Source organism: Amblyomma maculatum, chromosome 3 (genome assembly GCF_055883805.1).
Source record: "Amblyomma maculatum isolate TAMU_Amacu chromosome 3, ASM5588380v1, whole genome shotgun sequence".
Classification (NCBI taxonomy): domain Eukaryota; kingdom Metazoa; phylum Arthropoda; class Arachnida; order Ixodida; family Ixodidae; genus Amblyomma; species Amblyomma maculatum.
Window position 1 is genome coordinate 207280177 of NC_139346.1, and position 15835 is coordinate 207296011.

The following is a 15835-nucleotide window of genomic DNA, read 5'->3' on the forward strand; positions in this document are numbered from 1 at the left end:
CAGCTAAGTCTGCTGAAACTGGGCGTGACTTATCTAAATCACAGGCTTCCATTTTAACACCAAAAAATCAGTCGCGCTATGGTTCTCAGGTCCCCAGCTCAATACGGCAGTTACTTTCAGTAACGGTGAACCAGTAATAGCATGAGTGACCCAGTACCGAACTGATACCTGGGGGTCACTTTAGTCGCCAAAGTGTCTCTTCATTTTTGATGGAGGCAATACAGAGCAGCTTGGGCTTGTGCTGTGTGATGTTAGTGCACGGGTCACCTTCAGCACAGCAGCAGATGCCTTTGGGACAGCTGAAGAAGACATCCTACAGGCCTCAATACGTGCAAGCAGAATCCTACGCCGCCACTTTATTTTACTGTGTTAATCAGGCGGCCATGCTTCCAGACCACACATTGCATGTGCTTCTCAGTTCCGAAAGCACTGCAGAATCTGCAGTGAAGAAATGCGAAAGCCAGCTTTGCTGCTGCACACAGTACATCGCGCACCCCTTGTTGAATACAACCAGCGTTCCGTTGAACACATCAAAGTTCACAGGCGTTCTATAATTGGTTTACAGGAAAGGAAATGCGTAGTATCTGTCACGCTTGTTTCTGTGGACACTTGAAAGCCCTCGAAAAGGTCAAAGGTCAAATAGGCTTCAGACATCGTTTTTTGCGAGAATGCGGGTAGTAGTGCTACAGCACCAAAAAGACTAGTATGCCATCTCTGCGTCAATTTCAGCGCGAATAAGCGAGCGGTTTAGCTAAGAGATTCACTTTGGGTTGCAACAGCGCGGTACAGCACCATAGCTAGGTACGCAACGAACTTCGAAGCTCGCGCGCATCAATTACGAGTCCACTACCGGTTTCCGTGTGTTAAAAAATAACGGTCCAAGTTCGTTCAGGCGTTTACGGATGGTGGCGGCGCCCGCGGTCAATAAAGTAAGCTGTGTCCACGTTGCAAGGTGAGACTTGAATATGTGCAACAACTGTCAGCGAAAATAAGTTGTAAAGGTACAGTAGGGTATTAAACGTGATAGACGAGAGATAATTAAGAAAGAAAAGTGCTAATCAGTGGGCAGGGACTATAGCAGCTAGCTCTCTGATAGCGCTTGATGGCCATTTGGCCGCTTCCAGATGGCACTACATTTCGCAAGAATCCAAAATGTGCACAACATGGTTAGCTCTTGATGCGGCGTTTCCCCAGTGCTCTTCTCGCCAACATTGAAATAAAGCTACGTTTCTCTCGTCAAAATACAAGAGTTACCGTACAATTATCGTTTTTATATACCACGTAGATCGTTATATTGCTTTAGGCACTTTGGACGGCGAGCGGTTTGAGCGTTTGAGTACGAGAGTACGTGAAGCAGAGAGGCAGACGACTCCTCCCACTCGCCTCACTCCAAACATTGTGGATGTGAGGGAAAGCATGCGGCGTGAGGCCGCAGTGGTAGCAACACGTTTGTGGTAACCGCTAGCGTGAGGAGTTGATAAGCCGTCCTTTTGTTTCCACACCGTCATGTACACCTTGCCCGCGTACGCCTGACCGAGTGGTTACCAGCGTGACTATGGAATGCACAGTGCGTAGCATGGCTGATGCCCAACCCAGCGAAGAGCAAGCTGTTGTTCCGGAGGGACGCGTCGAAAAAGGTGAGTCTGCATATTCCACAAATCATATCTGCATTTCGGCGCGAATGCTGGGTATTGGTTGCCCGGTGTCACTGAATGTTAATGCTTGCGCATAGATAGGCCTTGCCTGTGATATGACAGGCCTGTGATTACTGTGACGGGCTGAACTGCTGTTTTGTCATGCGTTTGCGGAATAACAACAAATGAGCGCTTGGAGGCATGTTGGATCATGTTCTTCGCACCTGTCCTTTTCTTCGGTTGTTGCATGACGTTACATGCACGCGTTTTGACCCGTTTTTCAAATCCCACCAGTGGTGCTATTTATTGGCATCGCCGCGCTCATCAGTCGGGAGCACGCAACGCAAACAGTGGTGTGTATTCGCTGATCAGCTGTTCTGGCCAAGCGGATTTGATTGTCTTGGGTTGGTATCTTGACGCCAGCAAAGATATAAAGCCCTTTTGGGATCCTCGTGCGCACGACTCGTGGAGAAGCATGTTACTCCGTTTAATATAGATCACATCGAGCATCAGACATCTCCTTCGCGCAGCCGGGTTGAAACAAGTTGTTTAACGTGTGTGCCGTGTTTATGTGCTGCGCCAGCTTCTGTATTTAGTATGCACAGAACAAAGGAAAGGTTGACGATATTTATCTTCGTCTATTTTCCCCGACCGCGTTACCGCTTTCGCATGTACCGTCGACACCTGAAGAGGATGCTTGGTATCTTGCCGAATGACAGGCGATCTATCATTCATCGCGAAAAACAATCGTTACCGCGTGTTGTTCTGCTTTTCTGGACACCAAAATGAAACATCGAAAATGACTGCGAGCAAGTGCTGTATTGCGTCTACCATGAAGGCATGTGGGAGTCACATGTATACCTCTCGTTGTGCGACTGCCAGTGGCTTCCTCATCAGCTTGGAACTTGTGCCACTGCCGCAGGGAACCCTTGCTACTAGCTTGTCATTTAATGTTTTCTCTGCCTTCTTTATCCCCCTCCCCCCATTTCTTTATTCTTATCTATTCTAAGCGCCTCGGACGCATATACTAACCGCGCAATGAGGAAGTGAGCTAGCCGGCAGGAATCTCCTCTTGGTTGCGCAAGAATACCCGATGCAGCCTGACACGAATGCAAATAAGTCCAGTCCCTACCCTTTTTTTTTTTTTTTTAAACTGGGCGCTAAGAATAAGCAACCACCTCTTGTCATGTTCGCTGCAATTTTGCGTTGCCGCTATCATCACGTATAGGAAGTACTTGCAGGTGCCCATAGCGTCATGGACACAAGGAGCAACAGGAATTGTGTGCCGTCCAATCCGGTCGCACGTCCGACAGAAAGAACTAGCCGGCCTTGTTTAAATACGTTCGCACAAAAACGAGGGGCATGTGCAGTGCAGACGGTAGGTCCTCTGGATAAGCGAGATTTTTTTTCATTGTGCTGGTGTATTTTTAAACGCAGCAAACCTGGTTATAATGGAGCACACGCGCGAATGAGCAAGATGTTATTTCTTTTCATCGTTCTTTACGAGTAACGCAGTCTTGGGAGTTTATGGCTTGAAGAAGAACATCTGATAGTTTTTGTCCAATGGTTAGTTCTTTATACCTTCTTGCTACACTTTTAGGCTGGAGCTTAGACGGATTCCTGTGTTCTCCTAACAACTACAGTTTTTGTGCAATTATTTGCTTGAGTACGACGAGTGGACATGAGCGGATACCCAAAGGAACCCGAAGACTGGTTGCCAAAGCATTCGACTCTGTGAACAGGAGTGTTTGTTGTGCTGTCTGGGACCTCATAAGTTGTCAAATATCGCTGCAGTAAGTTGAAAGGTTTTTTTTTTTATTTCTTCCTTGCGTCGCGTCTAAGCAGGTTCGTTACATTTGCTACATAATTAGTAGCTGTTGTATTTGCTGGAAATACTGAGGGGACGGCTGCAACGGATACGAAACGAGAGAAAAATTTAAGCGCAGGCCATTGTCACGGCAGCTGAAGGCTTTGACCTCGCGCGGTGCATATCAAGATAGAGCGTCGTACGATAGCGCCGCCGAGAAAAGCAACTCTCTTTTCTTGCTTTATGTGCTCATCGTCCATCTTGTTTGCCTTCGGCGGAAGCCCATTTTGTGCCTGTCTTCTATGAAGAAAGTGGCCGTTCAGCGCCTTCCGCCTGAAACTTTAAGTAGGCGAACCACGTGCTTGGAGCAGGAATGGGATGTGTTGCACCTGTAACAAAATGGCCAGCGCAAAGCAGCGTGCGTACCATCATGAACGTGCGTGTTAGTGCAAGAGCATTCTCATGTTGTTACCACCATCATCTCATTACGGACACTAGAGAGGAGCAGAGTATATTCTTAGCCTTATTGCTTTAGCAGCAGCCTGTCGGTCGACACTTTAAACGCGCAGTTAGAGCGACGCGCCGAAGCATAAATGAGACGCCCTAGAGCGCGGTACGCCTCTTTCCCGATTCATTTCATTCTTACATCGCCGGCGAAATCGACTGGGATTTTAGTACGGAAGCAAATCCGATCACGGTCAAACCCGATCACGAATCTTGCTCGACACTTGACCTTGAAGATGTCTTGTGAAACAAAAAAGGGTAGCAAGCCTAGCCATATCCCATCCAGTGTCACCCAGGTGGAAATCATGTGACCTTTGTTTTCATTTTTGACCTACGCGCTTTCACACCGTTTTTGCCAGTTTAGCCAGGGTTAAACCACTACTTTTTGGTTTAGTGAAAGTAAACTGCGCCCGTTTTGTACGTTTGAACACCGTGAAGATAAAAAAAAAAAAAAAAGAAATGGGGGAGAGGGGGGGGGGGGGGTATATTTCAATGCTGTTATGAAATGTCATATTTCAAACCTGGATTAACGAACAAGTTTGGAGTAGCAGAAGACAAATACAGCGTCGTCGTGCCACGGCCGGTCTCGATCTCTCGAGACTGGCCGTGATCGTGCATATTATTCACAGCATTGACATTTGACGTGTTTGGTTCACTATCTGCAGCAGAGGAAAGAAAAGAAATGGTCAGGCGCATCCACCACGATAGATGTCAGCCTCGCCTTTGTCTTCGTGATGACTCTCCGAGAGAGAGTTTGTATGTGCGCGGACGTAATCGCAATCTCACTCAAATTAACCTTTGCTATAGTGTGGACAGGCCAACATATCGCTGCATATTTACGATAGCACTGACTGCTTCTCCACAGCGCCCACGTTTCCAGCAGCGCGAAATTTCACGCATGCCGAGATGAGCTTTTCGGCGGTGTGGTTTTTGCGGTGTTGAGGCGCGCGTTCGACCATGTTCTCGTGCGAGCGCTGCCGAAAAACACCGAGAATGTGCGCTAGCTTGCGTTCCTCGAGGAGGGCGCACACCGAGCGAAAGTGGTGTGACGAAGCCGTGAAGAAGGAAGATCGCCGGTGTCGCGATGTCCGCGAACTTCGGCGGGGGACTTCGTCGAAAGCGGCGTCGAGAAGAGAGAGAGGGAAGGCGATTCTTCCGCTTTTCTTGTTTATCCGCTCGGCTGCCCCTGAGCGCCGAGGCGTGACGCCCACTCGCACACTGGCCTGCTGCCTCGCTTGCGTCCGCAGCTGCGCGCACCACGACCGCTTCTTCCCCCTTTCGCGCTCTGCCAGTCATCTGGGCCCCCCTGGAGCAGTGTCGTTCTGCGAACCCTCGTGGAGCTCATTATGTTGAACGCCGATGTGCTCCGACTGGACGGTGTTCTCCTGTTGCCGGCTGAGGATGGATTCCTGTTTCCTGGACACCTGCTGTGACACGTGGTGGCATTATGGAAAGAACGTGTGACGACAGCCGAATGGTCGTCACCAGTGGAAGCCAGCTGGACGTCTCGAAAGCAAACTACTTCGTTGAGGACCGTGCTTTGTGGGTTGAACTTTGGTCAACTGTCCACATGGGCATGCCGCTGTCTGTATCCACCGAGTTGACCGGCTGTTCCTTTCTTTCTCAGGCTGGTTTGGTTTGTATTATGCGTTTTAACGTTCCAAATCGAATCGGGCTACGAGGCACGCCGTAGTGCAGGGCTCCAGATGATCTCGACCAACTGGGATAAGAACATGCACCAACGTCGCATAGCACACGGGGCAGCGGGCGAGTTCTTTCTTAGCTTCAATCAAGTACAACTTCCGACGCGGCTTTCGTCATCCTTCCCTTTGTCGGTAAATTTTCGATCACAAGCTTGCAAAGGAGATATGAGAGCGCCTTCTTCCCACACGAGGCGTGCGCTTGTAAACACACCCGTTGTTCCTCGTCCTCAGCTGTCCGCACGACGATGCCCTCGTTGGCGGTCAGCAGCGGGACCCGTCTGGTCGGCAACTGTGGCTCGCAGCAGGCCGTGTGCGGCCTTGGCTTCTTGGGACTCGGCCGAGCGACCTTGCCTCGCGGAGAGAAGGGAGGCCTCGCGTTTCGTAGAACCTGCGGCCGGCCGAAGGCGTGGCTTCCGTCTTGCCCTTTCGCACTGCCTGCGCTAATCACCTCGGCGTGCGAGTCGTAACGAGGCGCGGCCCTGATGCCTCTTTTGGTGCAGCTCTGTTTCAACGTCGCCTTTTCGTGTTCACGCGGTGCGCGAGCAGGGGTAGGTAGAACAACGCGGGCTTCGTTTCATCCCTCCGCACGCATATGCATTTGAGGAGCTCTGTGACGGTGGTTTCAGAACACACACCGAAATGTTCTGATCGCTGCATCCTCCACCCCTGCTTCCGGATTATTTTTTTTCGCCTATTTCTTTCGACCAGCGACCTTTTAAATATTCCCTGAAAAATATTCTTTACTACGCCACTGGGACATGGGAATCCTCCCTGTCTGCCCTGCGAAAAGAAAAAAAAAAAAGAGAGAGAGAGAGAGAGAGAGAGAGAGAGAGAGAGAGAGAGAGAGATTCAGAAGAAGAAGAGGACCAGTGCACCGCCAGAAAGCCTATCGGATTCTGCAGACTGCTCACGTTTCTTTCATTGTTTTCGTTACTTTGTTGTAGCTGTTTGCAAAGATAGTTTCACTGAAACCAAGCTCGTTTGGCTCTTGACAGAATGGCCAATATATTCTCTGCATTCCCTCTGAGCCACCGCGGCAGTGCGGTATAAGCATTTTAGTGCTGGGCTTCCTCCTGGGCGAAATGTTTAGTATATTTTACCCCGCTATTTGCGGACTAAATAACGAGCAACGTCACTTCGGAGCGTCAGTGGCGCCGACGTCAATTTGGCCACTTCAGTGTGTGGCTCCCAATTTGTCGGGGTCTGCCGTGGAGCGCGAGGCCGACGGATGGGACAAGAGATGGAGGAGATAGGCGGCGATGAGGCGGGCGCCCGGCGCGCCGGAACCGAGCCGCTGCTGGAGCAGGCCGGCCGGCTAGGGCTACCGGACGCGTGACCAGACTCGCCCGGTCGTGACCGATCCGCGGCCAGCCAAAGAAGCGACGGCGGCTCCGGGCACGCGAGCCGCGTCGTCGGGACTCCCCGGTCGTCGTCGCCCGAGTCTCGTCGGGATATCTCTCTCTCCCGTTCACAAAGAGCGCGTTCGATACCTACGAGGGGAAGAGGGAAATGCCTGGTTTGGATTCCTCCTTGGCGCAACATGTTAGCTCCCCGCTACCTTGGTCTAGGCGAAAGGCACCTTACCTTGGTCGCGGTGGCAGCGCTCGTGCGGCGGCGATGGAGACTGAAGACAAAATAGAAAGACGGTCCCGTCATTCCGACCCTTGTCAAGATGTCTCAAAATGCGTCAGCGTTGACCAGCTGCTTCATCTTCGCTCTGATAATCAACTATCTGATTGCCAACCATATACGGTAGCGAGGGTGCATAACTGAGCTCAGTGTGGAGGTGGTTTAACTTAATTGGTGTTAGTTTCGAATTAATGATAGTTTAATTGCAGAGGTCAGCGCAGTTGTCAACAGATCAGAGGTGAGCTTTGTGTTCATTGCGACCAGGACTCAAAACCAAAAGAGGTCGCGCGCTCAATGACAATTTCATGTAAAAAATTCGCTTTTCGCTCCGAGACATTGCGCGAATCTACGTTGGAATGTAGGTTGGACGTCTTATTTTCTCCACTCAACTAATGCAGCTCTATCGATGGGAACATGGCCAACGTGATTCATTCGGGCTTACATGGTGTCAATCGACATCATGCTGTCCAGAACAAGATTGATTTCTTAGCCTCGTATTGACGTTTGCATGCGACATCGCGCCATGCACACTGCTCATACCCGATACGGTGTCGGACTCGTGCTCGCTATGATGTGGAGAGCCTGGAAAGTATTTGGCGCGGCATGGCACGCCATTTGCCAAGTTCTGCTGATAACGGCCGACGTCTGCCCGCAACCCTGAACGACGGCGATACTGCCATGGCTAGCCAGTTCCAAGCAGCTGTCTTTTTTTTCAGCCGGAGGAAAACAAAAAAATACTAAAACAAAAAAACCTAAACCCGTTGTTCCTTCGATCGGGTTCCAACCGTGTATGTGTCTTGTTGTCTTGTGTCGATTCGATTCCTGAAGGCCGTCGGAGGAGAGGGGCCGTCGGAGGAGAGGGGCTGCACCTATATTATTTACCCGGCTGTTATGATCTTCAGCGCCAATGGCATCTTTTTCCTTTTTTTTTTTTTTCGTGTGTCACTGAACCGTCATTTGAACGGTTGTTTCGTAAACCGTGTCCAGTTTATTATTATTATTATTATTTTTTTTACATCTAGTCGTTATAAAGGGACCAAATTAGCTTTCTGGCTAAATGCTTCAGGTAGCGGGAACAGCTTGCACTTAAAGGGGGGATGAAACGGCTAGAAAGGTCACTGACAAACGTTTTCAATGCGCAGAACAAATGCTTCCGAGCATTCGTTCAAAGTAAAACTCATCGGAAAAAATCCAGCGATTTGTTATTAATTTTTAAAAACAGCGTTTTTTGAAATTCGCGGGCTGCGCCATTTCCGCGTGGCGGCGAAATTTGGGACTATTCTGCCGTGATTTCCTACGTCACCAGTCCCAGAGTGACAGGCCACGACAGGCTGCCATTGGCTGCAGCCGCGACGCCCACTACGTCACTGACACACTTCCGGTAGCTGCGAAAGTCGTCTGCTCGAGTGCTGCAATGCATGCGTGAACCCGAGCTTGGCGCTTCGGTTCGCGATGTTAACCGAAAAGGTGGTGGCATCCGACTGAAAGTGCGCGTCGGTGCAGGAGTGCGAAAAGAGCACTAGCTGGTCCGATTTAACACCGTACCGATTAAATAGGCAGCATCAACCTGTATGTACCGACCGACGGCGCAGCAACGTACTGTAGTCCCGTCTCGTCTTTGCCGCATCGACCATTTGTGCGGCGTGTTAATAATTAAATGGAACGTGCGTCAAAAAAAAAGGTGTACCCTCAGCTTCATCGCGAAAGTACACAAATTCGCACCGCTTAAGTGCAGCACCCGATGCCGCCAGGCGCCGGCGCTCCGGTCATGCGCTGCTCCCTGCTCGTCGATAGGCCTTGTTTCTTTTGCATCGCAGCCACGGCGGACGGCATTTTAGAATCGTCCGCTTCGCTGCGTCTCTAGTGTAGACGCTCGCGTGCTCCTGTGCACGATTCTTGCGTGTAGCTTCGGAAAACAGTGACAACCTGCGCTGCCGAACTGCATGTGGCGAGCTGCTTTGCTCATGTTTTGCGCCGTTGTTTCTGGATCGGCCGATGCGTACACATGAGATAAAACACGCGTGCACGTTACGCACTGGCACTTCCTAAACTATGTGCGTCCGACTGAAAGTGCGCGTTGGTGCAGCAGTGCGAAAAGAGCACGCAGGTCCGATTCAACACCGTACCGATTAAAAAGGCAGCATCAACCTTCGTGTAAATGAAACGTGCGTCAAAAAAGGTCTGTCCTCAGCTTCATCGCGAAAGTACACACATTCGCACCGCTTATGTGCAGCACCGGATGTCGCCAGGTTACCGCAGAGATGCCGTCCGCGGGCGCTGCGACCGACGGCACTCCGATCGTGCGCTGCTCCCTGGTCGTCGCTAGGCCTTATTTGCATCGAGGCCACGGCGGACGGCGTTTTGGAATCACCCGCTTCGCTGCGTCTCTAGCGTAGCCGCTCGCATGCTCATGTGCGCGATTCTTGCGTGTCGGTGCGAAAATCAGTGACAACCTGCGCTGCCGAACTGAATGTGCCGAGCTGCTTTGCTGATGTTTCGCGCCGTCGATTCTGGCTCGGACGATGCGTACACATGAGATAAACACGCGTGCACGTTGCGCATTGGCACTTCCTAAACGATGTGCGAAAGGACGTCAAAAAAAAAAAAAAAACTACACTATCTTTTTTGTTAATCTCAATTTTAAGATTCGCGGACGAATAATTCGTGCTCACCTGCCATCCGATATCCAAACTCTGTAGCGACCATCAGTCCGTGCTCTCGTCGGTGATACGTACGCGTATACATTCCATTCGTTATGCACAAGAGATGCCTCTCGCCGACCATAATGAAAGCAGCTCCGGACTAAAAGTGACGACGACATATGTTTGCACGCGGGCAACTCGCACGCTCGATCGTCTGCCAGCATCCATGCAGAGTCGATGCTATCGCGTCAACTCCGCGAGGGGTCACCGGCCGCCGTTGGTCAAACCGCAGAAGACGGTACCAAAGAGACTGACCCAGGCAGCGCGAGAGAAGAAAGCGGTCTTGTAGAAAGCCGTGCTCGGCAGGAGTGCACGCTAATTTGCGCTGAATGGGACAGGGATATGAAGGGAAGTGCTCCCTCCGCGGCGGCCGCCGGTATGTGTGAACTCCCACCTGCAGGTATGCGCTCGCGAACGACCCGAGTCGTTCAGGCTGCTGTCGCACACAATTACGAGAGGTCAAGAAACTGAAGACACCGGCGGCCGAGGAAGACAGCAGGCAAGGTTGAAAGCTATGCAAACGCAGACGGGACGGGAAAGGCAGACCGTGAATGCATGGACGACGCTCGGGGGAAAACAGGCGCGACGACCGGAAGTCTGAGAACCGAGCGTCACCCGATGGCGCTTCGTGGGCGGGGCTAGCGGGGCGGAGTTCCCGAGCTGTTTTCTTCGTTTTTTTTTCTGGTGTCTCGGAGTGTTGAGTTGAGGGGAGCGAGGAGGAGCGCCATTTTTAATCGCCGATATCTCTGGTGTTAATGAAGCTAGCTAAAAAATTCATGCGGTGAATTGACCTGTGAGGGAGTACCTATCTCTCGACCGATTTGTTTTACCCCGTTTTAGGCATTGCATGACCCCTTTAAGGTGGCGGTTCTACGGTCGCCATCTTGGAAGTAGTTCATATTCTGCCACCAGGCTACGCCACTAATCCATGACTGAGGAATTGAGTATCCAGCCACTCAGCCCTCTCGACTTGAGCTGCCTGAACGCTTTTCTTGTGTTGCTGCGTGGACTTTCAAAGACTTTTGCGGCTCCACAGCAGTGTCCAGGCAGAGAAGGGGAGGATTTTTGTCCCCGTCCTGAGCAGCATGGGCTGCCCCATTGAACTCCCCTCTTCAACCCACAGCACCACTACTTCGAACAATACGCGCCCTGACAATTGGACAAGAGGCTTCCCTCTCTTGCCTATACATCGTCTCACAAGATGTTTGCAGCATAGGGAAAAGCAGAGGCACCCCAGCAGGTCCAACCAGGATCACGCGTACAATAGGCAATTGTGCTTCTAAGCGCCTCTCACCCCCCCCCCCCCCCCAAATTGGCGGCGGTGAAAGTAGGAGCACAATTCTCTATTATAGTGCGCACAGGCTAGAGGCACTTAGGAGCACAATTGAAAGGGCTCCTCTGCCTTTCGCAGTGCTGCAGATATCTTGTGAGACGAAGTACAGTTTCCGCTGTAGAGCCACGAACATTGCTCCTACCCGCCGAGCGTGAGGGGGTTGGACTGGACTGCAGTAGGCTAGCTTGACTGAACACAAATAAAACAGGGTGTCAACATGATTGCACAGTGCAATCTTAGTACGAGTGAAAAGGAAAAGCGAATGGCACTATTTCTGCACACTTCGTCAATGAACCTTAGTTGAAGTCGGCGCCTGTCTTGTGTTCTTTTGATCCTCGTCTTTTGGGCTGTGCAATCGAGTGATAATTAGCGAGCTTTAGAATACGGCGACCCTACCCGTAAGTGGGATAGAGTAATAGCGGAGCGTGCGCGCTATAATAGAGAATTGTGCTCCTACTGTCACCCGCGCTATTGCCCTGTCCCCCTAAGCGGTAGGGGTACCATATTCTAAACCTCCCTATTGTTGATGCCATAGATATAGTAAGGATCGGAACACTCCTTGACTGTAGTGGAAGCTGTCAGCTCTTGCGGTCACCAGAAATTTGCTTTATCAAACGTGATTACAAATATGATAATATAGCTATAATTAGCTGAACTTCAGTCAACTGTCGCCCTTGTTTATTTTTTGTTCGTGCTTGTCCAATCTTGGAAACTAGAGCTGGTAAGTTACAATGTGCAAATAAGTGAATGATTGCGAAGAATCGATGTTCCGAAATAGATGTGAAATCCACCAAGAGGCTATGTATCGCGCAGGAGGCCGGCATGTATTCATGCTCTCTTCGGCACTGAGGAGGCGCATTCACACTAAACTATGTGGGAAATGGGGGAAGGGGAGAAGGGGTTGTAAAGGAAGGTTGTCAGAAGAAAGGACCTAACGGGGACAGTTTTTTAGGCGCTTATGGCGGCCACTTCCCCACTCCCAGTTGGATGCTCCACAGTCTTCATTTTATTTTACGTGCGTGTGTGCGTGCGTGCGTGTGTGCGTGCGCGTGTGTGCGTGCACGTGTGTGTGTGTGTGTGTGTGTGTGTGTGTGTGTGTGTGTGTGTGTGTGTGTGTGTGTGTGTGTGTGTGTGTGTGTGTGTGTGTGTGTGTGTGTGTGTGCAATTAAAGGAACACAGTATTTTCAGGCAATTAGAATAAAATTTGAACAATCAATCCCCTAGAAACATTTTTCTCCTGCAGAATTTCACTCGACACTGAAATCTGATGTGAAAAGTAGCATGCTATGGAAGACGCTGACCTGTCCTGCTGCAGCTTCCCGTGATGATGTATGCGCTTTCTGAACCAATATATTGGGTGGACTACTGTAGCTTGTAGCCTACTTTATTGTACTCATTTTACAGGGCGCACACACGTATGCAACAAGTATACTTTAGTGTTGAGCCCGCCTTTTGGCTTCATATGTTGGTAGTAAATGATTTCGTGATGTGGCACTTGTACATTCACACATTTGCAACATAATAATCAGAGCCCAATTTTGACTCCATGCAAGAGCGCCCATGCTTACCAAATGTTTTCCTGCAAATGCCAAACGATTAGACGCATCGATCAGATCGCGTTCGGTCAGATTTGGCATGTGCTATAATTTGTGAATTTGTCCATACCAATGCAGTTTAGCGGTTTTGCTTCATGTGGTCAAACGGAAGCACGTTCTTTGTATGCTTCGAAATTCTCACACGCTTCTATGTCACTTTTGCTAACATGATCGGATACCTTTCAGAGCACAGGAAGTCGAGTTCCTTCAAACAAGGTTCAAATATAAAGTCAACAAATTGGGCGTTGAGACGGCGGGTGAGAGGACGCCTGGCTGACACGGTATCTACCTTACTCGAGATAAGGGCCCCATTCTTTTGGAAACGCTCTGCCTGCCGACGGGCTTTTAGAGCGTTAGCTCTGTTGCTCACTTGCGCGAGTGGCGCGTTTTTCTAAGAATCGTAAACAGAGCCATCACCATAGCAACATCGCCGTCTTCACTGTGCCCAGGCAAACTAGACCGAACTCTCCACGCCCCCGGCCACAGCGGCAAAGCGCGGTAGCAGGCGATGCTAGGCAAGTATAGCATTATAGCAAAATGAACGCCAAACCAGCTTCCCTGCCGAATGCATCAACGGTTTACCCTAGACGCCGTAATGCTTCGGACAATCAGCGGTATATCCTCCTCCAAGAAGCGGAATTACCTGGGAAGAGGACGGGACATCATGCACGTATAAAATAAATAAAGTAAGCACAAATAAAAACATCAAACGGGAAACCAATTCAGTGTTTTCTCTCATATATATATATATATATATATATATATATATATATATATATATATATATATATAGGGCCATTGATCAAGTCAAAGTATTTGAAGAAGTTATAAACGAATGCTTTTTGTCTGGTTTCTCGAACAAGGAAGCTGTAGGGCTGCCGAAACGATAGTACGTTTTCATGAAACTTTGACTTGGTCAATGAGCCTGTATATTTTTTTATGCCACCACCTGATCAGACTGCATTTCGTCGAACTCTTGATTACAGTGGTTTCTCTCATTTGAGCTAAGCTCGGCATTCGGTTCAGCAGCGTTGAGCCTTATCATTTTTTTTTTTAATTTTTAGTGAGGGGAATGACGGAAATGCAGTGGCAAAACCCGAATCAACATCACATTTTTGTATTGGAGAAGCTTCACATGGCTGTTTCCTACTTGCCCATTCACCGAAAACATCCCCGGCAGCTACTGCGGCACCTTTACTATCATCACCGGAACGCAACATTCGAAAAAAAAAGGAAAGAAAAAGAAAAAAAAAACATGACTGAAACGCTGATGATTATCTTCGGCTGCCCACTATATCATTTTTTCTCCTTTTCTTTGGAGCCTGCACTGCTTGCGCTATATAGGAACTTCAGTGGGAAGGTTGCAGAGGCATGCTTGTGCATGTTCAGGTTTTCAAGTTGTACTTGACAGACTGTCGAAACATTTTATCTGTACCAGTAAAGTGGCAGAGGGTACGAGTATTCGTGCAATTTCTCCTAGGGAGACGCTCTTTGAAATTATATTATATTAATTTATGCAGTGTTATAGTTCCGTGCCCTACTATTCATTTTATCGTAGAAAGGGGACAATATTTTTCCTTCTTGCCACTGGAAAAAAAAAAGTCTAAATTCCACATCCTCACAATATATGCTAACACCGCGAACATCTGAAGATAGCTTTGTGGCGGAGCTAAGACGAGGAATAACCAGCTCCGACAGCGTTCGGGTTCGAACTGTCTTTTTTTTTTTTCGCTGCTTTCACTGAGACGCTTAGTGCCAAATTCTTCTTTGTCCAGCGCCGTGCCGTTGTTTGTGATAAAAGCGCGGCGCGAGGGGCGCTACAAGACTACAAAACAAAACCAGAAAAAAAAATTTCAATATCTCCGCCACGATTATATCTTGCTGAGTAAGTAGAGTAAGTAAGTAGCGCGAGAGCCTTAGCTGGCAACGTTTCGGCACACAAACAGTATGACACACTTAATTCGAGGCGATAAATAAATCTCAAAGCAAGCAAGTGTACATTTGTCAAGGGACTATTTTCAAGTAGCGCTACTGTGCATGCGCGAAGCACCTGAGTGCGCGAAGCACCTGCACCTCAGTTCGACCCGACCACTCGATCGGACTCGCCAGTGTTTACCTCTCTCGCCCGATGGAAAGGAAAGGGCACAGGGAAAACGTTGTAGAAGCACAATACCCTCTCGTAAATACCCCTCGATTCAGGGTGTTTGTGGCGCCATCCTCGTAATTTTTCTGGACTGCGACATTTTAGTGCATATAAAATTTCATAGATGGCGCTACCTACTACGTTCCGAGAAGAGGAGACGGAGCAGTGGCGCGCAGCAATGTGCGCGAAGTCAACACTGCTTCTCTACCGCACACACAAGACCGCCCCGGCCCCGGAGAAGCTGTACGACAACGGCAGTGGGAGCGCCCTTTTCCTCGAGGCGCGTACTGGGGCGCTGCGCACTCTGTTGTACCGGCAGAGGTTCGACAAGTCTCCGGTGGTTCAGGCGGGACGCTGCCAAACGTGCGGTGGGGAGCAGGAGAACATAGAGCATCTGGTCCTCCACTGCCCGCAATTGGCACCGCGACACCCAGAGGGCACCACCCTACTGCAGGCGCTGGGTTTCGCCGCCTCTGACGGTGACACTCCGCACGCGGCGGTGGCGGCAACAAAAAGCCGACTTCGACAGTGGTGGGGGTCGACTCAGCAGCGCAAGCCGAAGGCGAACTCGGTGACTCCAGCGAACGCACCCCCCGACTGTGTTTAAGTGGTCTGTGTGTGGCTGTGTGTGTGTATATGCTAAGACTTATGTCATGTAAACGGCTAGGGTGCACATCGTGCGCCCCCCCGATGCAAAGGGATTGCCACATAATCATCATCATCATCATCATCACACATGGCTCTGTTATTTTACTATTATTTGACTTTGTAGTTGATAATTGTTA

General features: G+C 49.9%; 1 protein-coding gene across 2 annotated transcripts in view; it reads left to right on the top strand.

The window, feature by feature from the left end:
* The first annotated feature begins 1314 nt into the window (after positions 1–1314).
* The window catches only part of LOC146197535 (uncharacterized), a 68244-nt gene continuing 53723 nt past the window's right edge, over positions 1315–15835 (top strand). For both annotated transcript variants that reach the window (XR_014706207.1, XM_084599425.1), the window contains exon 1: positions 1315–1637. Coding sequence is in view for 1 of the 2 variants with exons in the window: in XM_084599425.1 (XP_084455551.1) it covers positions 1556–1637 (82 nt within the window). In the remaining variant the exon portion in view is untranslated. The remainder of the gene's footprint in view (positions 1638–15835) is intronic.